At 40.7% G+C, this 17,004-nt stretch overlaps 1 protein-coding gene across 6 annotated transcripts in view; it reads left to right on the top strand.

Annotated features, from left to right (window-relative positions):
* ACMSD (aminocarboxymuconate semialdehyde decarboxylase) overlaps positions 1-17,004 on the top strand; it is a 72,822-nt gene that overhangs the window by 32,713 nt on the left and 23,105 nt on the right. For 5 of the 6 annotated variants that reach the window (XM_073884700.1, XM_025857013.2, XM_073884720.1 and 2 more), the window contains 5 exons: positions 70-119; positions 1,958-2,194; positions 5,212-5,305; positions 8,305-8,400; positions 9,579-9,751. In XM_073884700.1, coding sequence (XP_073740801.1) covers positions 70-119; positions 1,958-2,194; positions 5,212-5,305; positions 8,305-8,400; positions 9,579-9,751 — 650 coding nt within the window. Of the gene's footprint in view, positions 1-69; positions 120-1,957; positions 2,195-5,211; positions 5,306-8,304; positions 8,401-9,578; positions 9,752-10,879; positions 11,024-17,004 lie in introns of those variants that run through there. The other variant, XM_073884711.1, reaches the window with a different exon arrangement.

Below are 17,004 nucleotides of genomic sequence, written 5' to 3'. Positions count from 1 at the left end.
GGGAAATGCAAGAGGAGTGCCTGGACTATTCTTCTCATCACCTTTGCCTTTCTTTGTGTCTGTGTCCAGGAGTGACCGTGCAAGCCCTTTCCACAGTTCCTGTCATGTTTAGTTACTGGGTGAGTGTGAAAACTCAAACCGTCTCCTTGGTGGGCGAAGGCTCACGTCCAACTCAGTAGCGAGTAGACAGATGCCTCAAGTCTTGACACTGCCCCCCAACTCTCCTCCCCTTTAGGGATCACCAGGGACCCCCAGCTTCTCATACTGCAGTGTCCCCTTCCAGGCCTTCCTCCTAGTCATGTTCTTGCTCTAGACCCACATGGTCCAGAATGGTAGCCCAGGAGCCACATGTCAACATGTGTCTCACATTACATTTCCATTGAACAGAGCAGTTCTAGACTCAACCTGAATTCCATCAGAGTTTACCTGTCTCATGATTCATTCCTGCAGTGCCTTGTTCAGTCATTGACAAGCCATTGACAGGTTTATTCTGAGATGATAATGACTGGAGAATGAGAACAATAATAAAGGCCTAATATGTTGCCTCTCTGGGAGAAATACACAATTCAAAATGGGATTCCTGCAGTTGAATGCCTCTCCCTGAGAAATTAAGTCTCAAGCGCTGAGTTTCAGGCATGATCACAGTCTGTGGGAGGTCATTTTTGTACATAGCTAGGGATGCACTAAGTATCTACTCAACCAAGTGAATATTCATTTGTGTTGTGATTTAAAGAGCAATGGAAATATCACCTGCTCACACACTTTCCCCATCCATGCTCATATTCCAGTATTAGTGTTTCAGTCTTTATCTGTTCCTGGGATTAGACTCATTTTTTATTTTGTTTTATTTTTTATTTTTGAGAGAGAGAAAGAGAGAGTGCAAGGAGGGGGGAGGGGCAGGGGGAGAGGGAGAAAGAATCCCAAGCAGACTCCCCACTGAGCGCGGAGGCCAACGAAGGGCTCCATCTCAAGACCCTGAGATCAGGACCTGAGCTGAAATCAAGAGTTGGACACTTAACCAACTGAGCCACCCAGACACCTCTAGACTCATTTTTTTTTAAATAAAAATGCTCTAAGATTTCAGTATGTGCAGATTTATCAGAGTGTCTACTATTTTGACTAAACAACTGGAATTTCAGGAGTACCAAACGCCTGCCAGTGGGGTGGGGTGAAGTTAAAAGGAAAGAAAACAGTAAAAAAGGGAGAGTTAAGGAACAGAAAGCAAACCATCTGCATTAGCATTTTGCTGAGGTAACTCTTGAGTGTCACTGCCAACAGGAAGAACAGGGAGGAACACAGACAGGGACAGGAGGGGCCCGTGAGCAGCCTGGCATCCCAGGAGGAGGCGTGACAAGGAGGAGTGTGGCTGGTGATGTGGGACACTCATCAGGCCCAGCTCCGGCGTGGGGGAGCTGCCTTGTCGCCCCCTGTGTGCCCTGGGGTGGGTGGGAGGGCGTGGCCCATTCACGTTCCATCTCTTCTTTGGATGACTGGCCCAGAAGTTGTGTCCATCCCTTCTGATTATAACTTCCATTTTTTTAATTAATTGGCAATATACTAGCAGTTTCCTTTACTTCTGCAGTGATTGGGTTTGGGTCTCCTACAGCCAGTGCCTATTTCAATCTGTGCCCCAACTGGCTGAAGAGTAAAAGCCATGGACAGTGACAAATGATTCAGCTCAGGAAAGGTGTTGTTCAGAGTAAATATATAAAGAAGTAGGTTGTGGGGTGCCTGGGTGGCTCAGTTGGTTAAGCGACTGCCTTCGGCTCAGGTCATGATCCTGGAGTCCCAGGATCGAGTCCCCCATCGGGCTCCCTGCTCAGCAGTGAGTCTGCTTCTCCCTCGGACCCTCCCCCCTCTCATGCTCTCTCTATCTCATTCTCTCTCTCATAAAATCTTTAAAAAAAAAAAAAGTAGGTTGTGAATGATATGATCTTCCCTTACCTGTCTCCGCCAGGCCAAACCTCAGGACACTTTAGACCTGTGCCAGCTTTTAAACAACGACTTGGCTGCCACTGTTGCAAACCACCCCAGGAGGTTTATAGGTCTGGGGACGTTGCCCATGCAGGCCCCTGAGCTTGCCGTGAAGGAGATGGAGCGCTGCGTGAAGGAGCTGGGCTTTCCCGGGGTCCAGATTGGCTCCCACATCAATGAATGGAATCTGAATGCACCGGAACTCTTCCCTGTCTACGCAGTGAGTACACGGGGATCCCTCAGCCAGCATGTGGTGGGCCAGGCACTGCGCTGGGTGCAGGAGGGCAGAACATGAATGCACCACCTCCCTGGCAGAGGGAAAGAAAGATGCCTGATGACATGCTGCATATAGCATGAAATATGTAAAGAGTTCTCCAAGAGGAGTGGGCCATTCCACTAGAAGAGGGACAGGTGGAAATGCTTCACAGGTCAGACCCAAGTAAGCTCAGGGAAATCTCTCTTACTTTCCATCCCCCATGCTCTCTTTCTACTGTTTCATTTGGGAGCTGAAATAATACCCTCGTCACAGCCCTGGTGCAAAAGGCCATGTTAGTGACATGCAAAAAAAAAAGTATTTATTTTGCTTTAGAAAAAAATACTTATCTTTTAAAATTATGAAATTTGTTCCCAGGTGCCTGAGTGGCTCAGTCCATTAAGTGTCTGCCTTCAACTCAGGTCATGATCCCAGGAGTTGCCATGAACCAAGTTGGGTTTGTCATTTCAAGGGGAGCCTGGAGTTCCAAAGTGTCTAGCCTCCTAGACCTCCCTTGGTAGTGAGTGAACCCAACCCTACATGCTCAGTCAGTTTTCAGGCACGAAAATGACCTCATTACAAGTATGAGGCATACAGCCTGCCTCTACCATGTATCAGCCACAAGACCTGAGTAAGTTACCTAGCCTCTGCCTTAGTTTCTTTCTCTGTAAAATAAGAGTAATAAAAATGCTCATCTCAGAAGGTATTATGCTAAGTGAAATAAGCCAGAAACAGACAAATAAATACCACATGATTTCACTTCTATGTGGAATCTAAAGAAAAATAAACAGGCAAAACCAGTAATAGATCCAATAAACACAGAGAACAAACTAGTGGCTGCCAGGAGGAAAGGGGTGGGGGATGGGCAAAATGGGTAAAGCGGAGTGGGAGATACTTGGCTTCCGGTTATGGAACACATAAGGCACGAAGATGAAAGGTCTGGCATAGGGAATAAAATGCATATTATAATAGTGTTGTATGGTGACGGATGGTAGCTACCCTTGTGTGAGCACAGCATAGTATAGACTTGTCAAATCACCATGTTGTACACCTGAAAGTAGTGTAACATTGTGTGTCAACCATACTTCAGTTTTAAAAAGTGCTCATCTTATAAAGGATTAAACTAGTCAGCAATTGTAAAATTCTTATAACAGCTTTGGCATATGGTAAGTTCTCAGTTAATGTGAGTTATCGCGATTTTGAGAGTTTAAGTGACTTCTTTTTGTGTTCTCTACAATGCCTCACATACAAAAAGGATCTCTGCACCATCACAGGTGCATAGAATAAAGTTTTATCCTAATAAGGAGTCAAATCCCACTGAGATACCATGATTTTGTGCTTTTGTCAAGCTCAGCCCATCCCAAGAAGTTGACCCAGCCTGCATCCATTATCAAAAACTAATTAGCTCCTCTCCCTTCTGCCCCCAGAACCTGATGAAATTAGAAGTCCATTCTCCAATCTACTCTTTGTCTGCCACTTCCAGAACCCCTGTTGTCCAAGAATTGCATCTCCATTTTAAAAATGCTTATGTCCAGGGGCGCCTGGGTGCCTCAGTCAGTTAAGCGTCAGGGTCTTGATTTCAGCTCAGGTCATGATCTCAGGGTTGTGAGATCAAATCCTGTATCGGGCTCAGTGCTGGGCATGGAGCCTGCTTAGGATTCTCTCTCTTCTTCTACCCCTCCCCCTCCCCTCCTCACTCCCCACTAGCGCATGCTCTCTCTCTTCTTAAAAAAAAATTAAAGTGCTTTCGTCCAGAACTCACATTGCATCAGCCTATTTAGCCCATGTATTTATATGTAAAGGTAGGATGAATCACTCCAGCCCCTCAATATATTTGGAAAAGCAATGAGCTAAGGAAAATCTGTTTTGAACCTTGTTAAGCACTCATACTCAATGCCCGCTGAGGGAACTTTTTTAAATTAAACATTTTGTTGAATAAAAGTCATTCCATCCAGATAGGATTTCCATTTCCCAGCAGGCCCTGGAATAGGTGTGCCCATGACACTCGTCTCAGTACCTGCCTGGCTGAGGCACTGAGAGCTCTTGACTTTCTAAAGTCATCTCATTCACAACAGACTGTCCAGGGACTCAGATGGGCTCCTGAGGCTTTGTGAGTACCCGCAGACCTCCAGCAATTCTTAGTTGGTGTCGGGCTCTGTGTGGCCGATGGCTTGAGTCAGACCAGCCTGCCCCAGTCCAGTCAAAAGCCCCTGACCCCAGCCATCACTTCATTTTCACATCCTCAGGTTTCCAAGTGGGGGAAGCAAGGGAACACTCTAGCCCTAACTCTAAAAATCCTCCTGAAAGAATGGATCAAGTAGCAACCAGCAGGGGAAACTTCCCTTGCATTTGAGGCATGAGATCAGTCCTTGAGCATTTTGTTCTCAGCTAAAACATGTGAACAATGGATGTTTCCTGTGACTTGTATTAAATTCATCGACCTCCATGGTGAATCCACCAACCCCCTTGTTAATTCTAAATGGCCTTCTTATTTTCTAAGCAGGAGCAGAATTTCTCAATGCCTTTTTTTTTTTTTTTTTTAGGAAAGTCACCGAGTTTTTTTTAGTTTGTCTAGCGTTTTCTTGTTATAAGGATGGGAGTGGTGACTTCTAAGCTCTTTATTTTATTTTTTCAAAGATTTTATTTATTTATTTGAGAGAGAGAGAATGAGAGACAGAGAGCACTAGAGGGAAGAGGGTCAGAGGGAGAAGCAGACCCCCTGCTGAGCAGGGAGCCCGATGTGGGACTCGATCCCGGGACTCCAGGATCATGACCTGAGCCAAAGGCAGTCACTTAACCATCTGAGCCACCCAGGCGCCCTCTCAATGCCTCTTTTATATAGATTAAGAAACAACTTCAAAAATATTTTAGCTTATTTATTCAGATCAATATAGACCCAGAGAAAAAGTTTCCTTAAAATAGTACCCTATGTTTGCTGGCTCATCCAAATAACACACACTCTCTCTCTCATTGCTTCTTTAAAGGTGGCTGAAAAGCTGAACTGTTCCCTATTTGTGCACCCCTGGGACATGCAGATGGATGGACGGATGGCCAAATACTGGCTCCCTTGGCTTGTAGGTTTGTGTCAGCTTGGCATCTGGAAAAGAGGATTAAGCCTTTGGTTTTCTTCCCAATTATTTCTGGAACCCTACTATGTCAAAAAGAGAAAGTATGAATAATTAACAGGATTGTGAGTTACTGAGCTCTTGGATAAATGCTATATATATTACCTTAATTTTAATCATATCCACACAAAACTCTATGAGGTTGACATTATAATAACCATTTTATAGGGAAGAAACTGAGTCTCTGAGTGGTTAGATAAGCTGTCCAAGTCACACAGTTAATAAGTGAAAATGGAATTTGCACAAATCTGTCTGACTCCAAAGCTACCTCACTACAAAGACTCCCAAAAAGGCTCCAAAAATAAGTAATCATGCCTGCCTAATAGATTTTTTTTAAAGAACCAACAAGAGTATCAGCTCTAGGGCACCTGGGTGGCTCAGTTGGTTAAGCGTCTGCCTTCAGCTCAGGTCATGATCCCAGCGTCCTGGGATCGAGCCCCGAGTCAGGCTCTCTGCTGAGGTTGACCGAGGAGGAGACTGCTTCTCCCTTTCCCTCTCCCTCTGCCTGCCATTCCCCCTGCTTGTGCTGTCAAATAAATAAATAAAATCTTTAATAAAAAAAAAAAAGGAGTATCAGCTCTTACAATGAGAACGCTGGAGTTACAAGTGTAAGGTCAACTTCCAGCACCCTAGATTATAGATGACCCAGGCTTTCAATTTTCCTGTTATCTGCTCCTTTCTGCTGCTCTTTGTTCCTGCACTATTCATTCATGGTTCCACATGAAGGTAAGGGAGAGGGCAAGAGGAGCCCTCTGCTTGGCCTATCCAATCTCCTTATTATCCCTGATAACAAGAAATGGAGACAGGCAGCAATTCTGTGGCCACAAGTAAAAAGTGTGGCTCATCTACAAACCCAGTAAATAGTGGGTTTCCCAGATGTACAGGTTTGGATTTTCTTTAGAGAGGCCATTATCCATTCTCTCCTCAGCCCAATTAGTACAAGTAATGATAAAGTAACCAACATGAAGAATTAAATGGAGCAGTATATTGGAAGTGAGAAAACTGAATTTCAGTTCCAGCTAGTCTCTAGTTCTCTGTATAACCTGTGGCAAATCACTTCACCATCTCAGGCCCATTTCTCATGTGTAAAACGGGAGAGCTGGTCTGCACTATCTTTCTGCTCTGACATTTTGTGGCTCTCTTGATTGCTTTTGGAGACCAATGTATTTAGTAAGGCAGCTTCTTACCCATCCTCCACCAAATTTTGAGCAACAATTAGCAGGAAGAGACGACCTAAGAGGCACCAATGCTGTCCAGCTCCAAAGGAAATCTCATCTTAATTCAGACAACACTTTGATTAGTCCCACAAACTTCTTTATAATTTCCCACATGAAAAACAGAGAAGAACATGTGCGTAAAGAGCCATTTCATTATTCATTTATGCAACACACATATATTGATGCTCTCCAGCATGCCAGGCCCTATACCAGGCACTGAGGATACTAACATGGACAAAACCTCTGCCCTCCTGAAGCCAATGTTCTGGTTAGAAGAAAGAAATGACAAACAGATACACAGATCATAAACAAACAAACAGGCTAATTTCAGAATTCTATTCTGGACACAAAAGTGGTCATCAGCAGACTGGAGGATTCCCAGCAAGGGAAGGACATGATGCAACGGACACTGTAAATATCCCACTTTGGCTCCTGTGTGGAGAATGGATTATGTAACTATGGTCCAAGTAACTAATGGAGAGCAGAATGACAGGACCAAAAGGAAGTGAGGCTGTTCATCCCCGTGCCTTCAGGAAGCTCTGCCCACAAACCACTCCCAGATAGATAGGAATCTATTGTGCTTCCAGAATTCCCAAAAGGCCAGGGAGCCAGAAGCATCTCTGTCCATACAGCAATGACAGGCTTGGGAAAGGATGAGCATCTGGTAAAGCCCCATTTGGTAGCCAGGGAGTAAGTCTTCCCCTGAAGGTACAGGCTCGCCTGTGGAGCCCCCAAAGATTTCTTGATCACAGTCTGAAAAGCAGTTGCCAGGAAATGTAACCCAGACTAACTCCGTGGGGGTGAAGGCATCAGGCATGAAACAGCCGCTTCTTCTAGGGGCACAAAGCACTCGAAACAACTCATCTTAATCCAGTTTTTTTCGACCTCATCTCTAAGAAGCACAAAGATTTGGCAGGAATCATAATTTTTTGTTAAGATTTTTATTTATTTATTTGACAGAGAGAGAGACAGCAAGAGAGGGAACACAAGCAGGGGGACGGGGGGAGGGAGAAGCAGGCTTCCCGCCGAGCAGGGAGCCCGATGCAGGGCTCGATCCCGGGACCCTGGGATCATGACCTGAGCCGAAGGCAGACGCTTAACAACAACTGAGCCACCCAGGTGCCCCAGGAATTATAATTTTTGTTAATATTTACTGAGTCCTAAGTGGCAAGAACAAACGCATCTTACAGATGAGGAAGCCGAGGCACAGGGAAGCAACTAATATTTGTTGAGCACCTCCAATGTGAGGTTCTGGCCAGGACCTTTCCCAACATCATCATTTTCAAGGCTCCACAATAGTCTTGCAAGATGGGCAACAGGATCCCCACTTTACAGGTGAAGAAGCACAGACTCAGGAACATTAAATAATTTGTTGAAGGCCAGGAAGAAGAAAATTAGAAGAGTTAGGGTTCAACCCAGATTCACTGTACTCTGCTTGCCCCACCACATCCAAACTGAAGTGGAGGAATTGGGACAAAAGCTAGGTCCTCTGGCTCCTTGATTCTGTTGTCCACTAGATGACTCCACCTGCAAGTGGCAAATAGGAAGCTTCCAATGGTCTGTTTGCCAAAGTAATGGCTTGTAGACAACCAAGCCATGCTGGGACAGAGGGACCTCACATTTCTCAGCATTGACAACCACAGCAAGCTGCCATTCCCCCAACCACTAGTATCACTGAGCTTCTTCCTGCTTGAGATGACAAGCCCTGCACTCTGTGACTGATTTCCTCTTTTAGGAATGCCAGCAGAGACCACCACCGCCATCTGCTCCATGATCATGGGAGGAGTGTTTGAGAAATTTCCCAAACTGAAAGTGTGTTTTGCACATGGAGGTAAGGCCCTATCTGCATTACTCAGCTCAGTCTACCATAACAAAATACCATAGACTCAGTGGCTTAAACAACAGAACTTAATTTTCACACAGTTCTGGAAGCTAGAAGTACAAGATCAAAGTGCCTGCAGGGTTGGTTTCTGGTGAGACTGGTCTTCCTGGATTGTAGAAGGCCACTTTCTCACTATGCATGTGATGTGTCATTTTGGATGGGTACAGAAATGACCCAAAGGAACAGGAGCTGATCTAAGGGAATTAGCCAGCCATGTGGATTATCTGGGATTTCCCTGGTGTATATACTGGTTCTCTGGCAATACACACTCTGTGTTGAAGGAGGCTCTGGGGAGGATCTCCTGTGCAAGCAAATCTAATCCTAAATCTCACTGTCCCTCTCCTTTTTCCTATCAGATTAAAGTCCCATTTTATAACCTCATTTAACCTTAAATTACCTCCTTAATTACCCTGTCTCCAAATACAGTTAGATTGGGGGTTGGGGCTTCAACATAAGAATTTTGGAGGGACCCCATAATTCAGTCCATAACATGCCTACAGCTATCATTCTAGTCATAAAGTATATGATGGTTGGGGACCAAATTCCATTTTTGTGGACAAGGTTAGTTTGCTTGGCGTAGTTTTTGTTTAATTTTGTTTTGTTTTGTTTTTGTTTAAATTCCTCTAGTCAGACTACAAGCTCTCCAATTTGCAATAGTCCCTACCATTCTCTATTATTTACAAATAGGTCTATTTCATTCATTTACATTTCCTGCTTGGTCCCTGCAAGTAATTGAGTTTCTGACTCTTGGGCACACACACATACCACCATTACCACTACTTTTGATGGTTGCATGCATGGCAAAACATTTTATGGATATGCCATCATTATGTAGATATTTCCCAGTTGATAGGTTGCCTCTGCCTTTGCTATTATAAGCACACTACATTTGAAAACCTTGACCACATATCTTTACACACTTGTATTCTTTCTTTAGGATAAATTCCTCAAACATGAATTTATAGATGAGTTCATATCACTTGTTCTGAGTCATCTCCCAGCATTTGGGACACAATAAATCCTTTGTAAATACTGGACTATAGTAACACCTCTTTGCATACAACATGAGGATTGAAAAATATCCTTTTCAATTGACATTAGCCCTCACTCACGGGTTTTACTTGCAGGTGGTGCCTTCCCTTTTACAGTCGGAAGAATCTCCCATGGATTCAACATGCGCCCAGATCTGTGTGCCCAGGACAATCCAACCAACCCAAAGAAATACCTTGGTTCCTTTTATACAGACTCCTTGGTTCATGATCCTCTGGCACTCAAGCTGTTAACAGATGTCATAGGAAAGGTAAATTGGGTCTGCCATGTGGATGGCTTATGGGGAGCGAAGTATAGGATCAGCAACCAGTTACATGGCCTCTCTCCAAAAAGGGGATGGAAGAAAAGGCATTAGAAGAAAGGAGAGGGACAGTGAGATTTAGGATTAGATTTGCTTGCACAAGAGATCCTCTCCAGACCTCCTTCAACACCATGTGTACTGTCAGGGAACCATTATATACACCAGGGAAATCCCAGAAAAACCACATGGCTGGGTAATTCCCTTAGGTCAGCTCTGTTCCTTAGGGTCATTTCTGTAGTCACCCAAAATGACACATTGCAATATGGTAAGCACGAAAAGAGATACCAGTTTTTTGGGGCGCCTGGGTGGCTCAGATGGTTAGGCATCTGCCTTCAGCTCAGGTCATGATCCTGGGGTCCTGGGATCGGGCCCCGCATCGGGCTCCCTGCTGGGTGGGGAGCCTGCTTCTCCCTCTGCCTCTGCCTCTCTCTCTCTCTCTCTCTCTGACTCTCATGAATAAATAAATAAAACATTAAAAAAAAAAAGAGATACCAGTTTTGAAGTCAAATTGATCTGTGTTAAAATCTTGGCTCTACCTCTTACTAATTGGGTAAATTATGAACCCAACTGTCCTCATCCATTAAATGAAAATTGGAACATTAAAGAAGGAGGAAATGACACTTGACAGGGAGGCAGGGGAAGATGATGAAGGGTCTGTATACCACTGAAATTTTTTTCTGGAATACGGTACAGCCTTCATTTTGAAAACAATTCTCTCATTTAGTCCAAAAAGACCAACATAGTATTACTTTAAACTTCACGACATAGAGTCTTTCCCTTGTTGTCATCTGTTCGCAGATCTCGTTGGTGGCATTTCTACCTTTAAGTCCTTTTTGAAAATGCTAACTCTGCAAGTTACACCATTTTTAGGGCAAAGTCCAGTTTGAATCAGTGAAAAGTCTGAAATATATACTATTTCAATTCCCTCATATTATTTACAAATATCTATAGGTTTCCAAATTTTCAAAGAAAAAAAAAACCTTGAGGATTTCTTTAAAAATGCGGATATTTAAAGATTTGCAACGTGGTACTTGGATTGAGAGTAGACGCTAAGGTATTTAAAATCTTGTCCAGCAGAAAAAGAAGTCCATCATTTCAAAGCTGCAAGTTCTCCATCTCCAGAATGGAGATTTCATCTTACTTTAAAGCTGTTTCTCTGGCTTAAGAAACTGACTAGAATATAAATGTTAAACATTCTGGTTTGGTAATAAATTATATAGTTGAGCTGTGCTTCTGAGCCTTCTAGCTTTTATGTTGTTCCTGCCAAAATGGGTGTTTAGCAGTGGGTTGTGAATGTTGATGATTATTGGTTTGGACACAGGGGTAATGGGGAAGAAATTACAAAAAGGAGAAACTGGAAGAGACTGTGGGTGACTGTGACTTTGAGTAATGGAGGAGGGGATGTGGGGAAGTGGTGTGGAATTGGGGAAAGAGTCATCCTGATGACCTCCCATCAAACCTAGTACCCCTGGTACCCTTAGAAATGGTAAAATCAGGAGAAAATGCCCCTGGCAAATACAACACACCTCTTATGAGGGATACCTACAATTAGCAGTGAGGGAGTCTATCAGCATCAAACAGCACTCAGGACAATACATATTGCCAGGGGGTCAGAGCAAAAGAGGAAGAACATGGTAAATGGCTTGTGGTAATTAGCAGACAGACTAGTTAGAGAGCACATGTGAGCACCACCCCTTTTAGCTACCCCCAGAAAAACTGAAGAGGGCACTTTGCAAAGTCAGTGGTGCTCAGAATTTACATTCAAACTATGAAGGCTTGAGCCATTATAATTTGGGCATCAAAAGCGAATGCAACCTCATTTTATGTGACCTCACTGTCTGGTGAATCCAGGACACAGAAGCAATATATATTAATAATTTGGATTCTCTCTAAAACATTAATGCTTCTTCATTCTGGTTATATTCACATTAACAAATCCTCTCAAAAACAACCCCCAAACTAAAATGGCTGAGGAAAGTCCTAGCATGACAGCCAGACAAGAGAGAATCATTAGAGCTTTAAAGGGAGGTCTCCGGGAGAGAAAAAAATGGAACTGATGGATTATTTCACGGGTTTGTGAGTTTGAAATGTTGATTACCAGGCATTCAACAGATCTGTTGATGTATTAGGAGCAAATAAGCAATATGTACAAAGAAAATTAAGCAAATGAAAGAAAAGGAAATAATTAACTCTAAGAAAACAAACACCCATATGAGGACAGATAATCATTGTACATTACTTGACTCAGCAGTGAACAATATTTACAGTCCTAATAGTGTAAATACTAAGTACTAGTTTAAGTGAAAATTCTAATTCTATTGGGAAAATGGAGGAGAGAAGCTGGGGTAACAAAGAAATTCTCAAGGATCATAATGAGAAGTCAGTAACTCTCTAAAGCTAATAAATCAAGAATGGAATAAGGTAATTATATAGAACAAGGAAGGTAATTATCAGAAGATGCAAGGTAAAATGGTGAAAGTGGCTGCCTCGAAAGATAAGAGTTAGGAAAGATATTGTAGTGATATTTGATTATTTAATATGTAGAGGCATTACTTTGATAAATAAAAATTTACATAATACCCTAGGAGTAAATGAATATATAGAAAGAATATACAGAGAAAAATAAATAGAATAATAAACATTTAGAGAAGAAAGTATATATACCAAAACTATTTATTGAGCCCCTACTATTTCTAAAACACTGTGCTAAATGAAGGACTTAAATTACATAATCTCTGACAGGTCTGAGTTGATATCTCATTGTAATTTTGATTTGAATTTCCCTGATGATCAGTGATATTGAGCATCTTTTCATGTGTCTGTTGGCCATCTGGATGTCTTCTTTGGAAAAATGTCTATTCATGTCTTCTGCCCAATTTTTTAAAGTGGATTATTCATTTTTGGGGTGTTGAGTTTTATAAGTTCTTTATATATTTTGGATAACCTTTATCAGATATGTCATTTGCAAATACCTTCTCCCAGTCCATAAGTTACCTTTTAGTTTTGCTGATTGTTTCTTTGGCTGTGCAGGAGAAGCTTTTATTTTGATATAGTCCCAGTAGTTTATTTTTACTTTCGTTTCCCTTGCCTCAGGAGACATATCTAGAAAAAAGTTAGTACAGAGGGTGAGGGCACCTGGCTAGCTCAGTTGATAAAGCATGTGACTCTTGATCTCGGGGTCATGAGCTCAATCCCACATTGGGCATGGAACCTACTTTAAAATTTTAATTTAATTTAATTTAATTTAATTTAATTTAATTTAAAAGTTGCTACAGCCAATATCAAAGAAGTTACTGCCTATGCTCTCCTCTAGGATTTCTATGGTTTCAGGTCTCACATTTAGGTCTTTAATCCATTCTGAGTTCACTTTTGTGTATGGTGTAAGAAAGTGGTCTAGTTTCATTCTTTTGCATCTTGCTGTCCAGTTTTCCCAACACCATTTGTTGAAGACTGTCTTTTCCCCACTGGACATTCTTTCCTGCTTTTTAATTGACCATATAGTTGTGAGTTCATTTCTGGGTTTTCTATTTTGTTCTGTTGATCTATGTGTCTACTTTTGTGCCAGCACCATACTGTTCTGATCACTACAGCTTTATAATATATCTTGAAGTCCAGAAATTGTGATGCCTCCAGCTTTGCTTTTCTTTTTCAAGGTTGCTTTGGCTATTCAGGATCTTTTGTGGTTCCATACAAATTTTAAGATTGTTTATTCTAGTTTTTTGAAAAATGCTATTGGTAGTCTGATAGGGATTCCATTAAATGTGTAGATTGCTTTGGGCAGTATAGACATTTTAACAATATTTATTCTTCCCAACCCATGAACATGGAAAGACACTGTTGGGTCATCTTCAGTTTCTCTGATCATTGTTCTATAGTTTTCAGAGTACAGATCTTTCAGCTTTTTGGTTAGGTTTATTCCTAGGTATCTTATTGTTTTTAGTACAATTGTAAAGGAGATTGATTCCTTAATTTCTCTTTCTGCTGCTTCATTATTAGTGTAATTTAATTTAATTTAAAATCTGCTACAGCCAATATCATAGAAATGCAACAGATTTCTATACATTGATTTTGTATCCTGTGACTTTACTGAATTTGTGTATCAGTTCGGTGGAGTCTCTCAGGTTCTCTATATAGAGTATCATGTCATCTGCAAAAAGTAAAAGTCTTACTTCTCCCTTGCTGATTTGGATGCCTTTTATTTCTTTGTGTTGTCTGATTGCTGTGACTAGAACTTCCAGTACTATGTTAAATAACTGTTGAGATTAGACACCCCCGTCTTGTTTCTAACCATAGAGGAAAAGCTCTAAGTTTTTCCCCAGTGAGGATGATATTACCTGTGGGTTTTTCATATATGGCCTTTATTATGTTGAGATATGTTTCCTCTAAACCTACTTTGTTGATGAGGGTTTTTATCATGAATGGATGTTGTACTTTATCAAATGCTTTTTCTACATCTATTGAAATGATCATACAGTTTTTATCCTTCCTCTAACTGATATGATGTATCACATTGATTGATTTGTGAATATTGAACCACATTTGCATGCCAGGAACAAATCCCACTTGATCATGGTGAATGATTTTTTTAATGTATTTTTGGATTCAGTTTGCTAGTATTTTATTGACAATTTTTACACCCATGTTCATCAGGGATATTGGCTTGTAGTTCTCTTCTAGCGGAGTCTTTATCTGGTTTTGGTATCAGGATAATGCTTGCTTCATAAAATGAATTTGGAAGTTTTCCTTCCTTTTCTATTTTTTGGAATAGTTTGAGAAGAATAGGTATTAACTCTTCTTTAAATGTTTGGTAGAATTCACCTGTGAAGCCATCTGGCCCTGGACTTTTGTTTTTTGGGAATTTTTTGATTATTGATTCCATTTCTTTGCTGGTTATCAGTCTGTTCGAGTTTTCTGTTTCTTTCTGTTTCAGCTTTGGTAGGTATTATGTTTCTAGGAATTTATCCATTTCTTCTAGGTTGTCCAATTTGTTGGCAAATAGTTTTTCATAAAATTCTCTTATAATTATTTGTATTTCTGTGATACTGGTTGTTATTTCTCCTCTCATTTGTGATTTTATTTATTTGGGTCCTTTCTCTGTTCTTTTTGATAAGTCTGGTTAGGGGTTTATTAATTTTACTGATTTTTTTCGAAGAACCAGCTCCTGGTTTCACTGATCTGTTTTTTTTTTTTTTTTTTTAGGTTTCTATTTCATTTATTTCTGCTCTAATCTTTATTATTTCCTTCCTTCTACTGGCTTTAGGCTTTATTTGTTGTTCTTTTTCTAGCCCCTCTAGGTGTAAGGTTAAGTAGTTTGAGATTTTTCTTGCTTCTTGAGGTAGGCCTGTATTGCTGTATACTTCCCTCTTAGGACAGCTTTTACTGTATCCCAGAGGTTTTGGACTGTTGTGTTTTCATTTTCATTTGTTTCCATGTATTTTTTTTATTTCTTCTTTGATTTCCTGTTTGGCCCATTAATTGTTTAGTAGCATGTTATTTAACCTCCATGTATTTGTGGTCTTTCCAGATTTCTTCTTGTGGTTGACCTCTCATTTCACGGCATTGTAGTGAGAAAAGGTGCATGGTATGACTTCAATCTTTTTGTATTTGTTGAGGTCTGATCTGTGACCTAGTATGTGATCTATTCTAGAGAATGTTCCATGTACTTGAAAATAGTGTGTGTTCCACTGTTTTAGGATGGAATATTCTGAATATATGCTAAGTTCATCTGATCCAGTGTGGTTCAAAGCCATTGTTTGTCAATTTTCTGTTTAGATGATCTGTTCTTTGATATAAGTGGAGTGTTAAAATCCCCTGCTATTATTGTGTTATTATCAGTTAGTTCCCTTATGTTTCTTATTAATTGTTTTATAACTTGGGTGGTCCCATGTTGGGTGCATAAATATTTACAACTGTTATATCTTCTTGTTGGATTGTCCCCTTTATTATTTTATAGTGCCCTTCTTTGTCTCCTGTTACAGTCTTTATTTTGTAGTCTAGTTTCTCTGATATAAATATTACTACTCTGGCTTTCTTTTGACATCCATTTGCATGATAAATGTTTCTCCATCCCCTCACTTTCAATCTGCAGGTGTCTTAAGGACCAAAATGAGTCTCATAGTCAGTTTGTAGATGGGTCTGGTTTCTTTATTCATTCTGACACCCTATGTGTATTGATGGGAGCATTTAGTCCTTTTATATTCAAAATAATTATTGACAGACATATATTTATTGCCATTTTATTACTTGTGGTTGTTGCTAAATATTTTCTCTGATCTTTTGTTGTCTTTCTCTCTTTCATGGTTTGCTGATTTTCTTTAGTGATGTATTTGGATTTGTTTCTGTTTATTCTTTCCATGTTTATTAGTGGTTTTAATATATGGTTACCATTAGTGTGTATATAACCTCTTCTGCAAATAACAGTCTGTATTAAGTTGATAGTTACTTAAGTTTGAACCCATTCTCTTTTTGTTATTATATTTTATATATTTTTTGCGTGTGTGAGTTCCTTGACTGATTTTTATATAAATATTCATTTTACTGCTTTCATGTTTCCTGCCTTTATACTGCTACTTTTGGTCTCTCCTTTCCACTCAGAGTCCCCTTTAATCTTTCTTTCAGGGCTGGTTTGTGGTCATGAAATCCTTGTTTTTGTTTTTCTGGGAAACTCTTTATCTCTCCTTCTATTCTGAATGATAGCTTTGCTGGATAGAGTACCCTTAGCTGCAAATTTTTCCCATTCAACACTTTGAATATATCATGCCACTCCCTCTGGCTTCCAAAGTTTCTTTTGAAAAATATCCAGCTGGCCTTATGGGTTTTCCCTTGTAAGTTAATGATTTCTTTTGTCTCACTGCTTTTAAGATCTTTTTTATCACTATATTTTGCAAATTTAATTACAATACATCTTGGTATTGGCGTGCTTTTGTTGATTTTGATGGGAGTTCTCTGTACTTCCTGGATCTGGATGTCTGTTTCCTTCCCCAAAGTTTTCAGGTATTATTTCTTCAAATAAATTTTCTGCCCCATTTTCTCTCTTCTTCTTCTTCTGGGACTCCTATAAGATAAATGTTATTACATTTGAATGACTTACTGAGTTCCCTAAGTCTATTCTCATTTTGCATAGGTCTTCTTTCTCTCTTTTGTTCAGCTTCACTGCTTTCCATTATCTTGTCTTGTAGGTCATTAACTTGTTCCTCTGCTTC

The sequence above is a fragment of the Callorhinus ursinus genome, unplaced genomic scaffold (genome assembly GCF_003265705.2).
Source record: "Callorhinus ursinus isolate GAN/ISIS: 27379988/994484 unplaced genomic scaffold, GSC_fseal_2.0 scaffold2, whole genome shotgun sequence".
NCBI lineage: Eukaryota > Metazoa > Chordata > Mammalia > Carnivora > Otariidae > Callorhinus > Callorhinus ursinus.
This window is presented reverse-complemented; position numbering and strand designations above follow the sequence as displayed.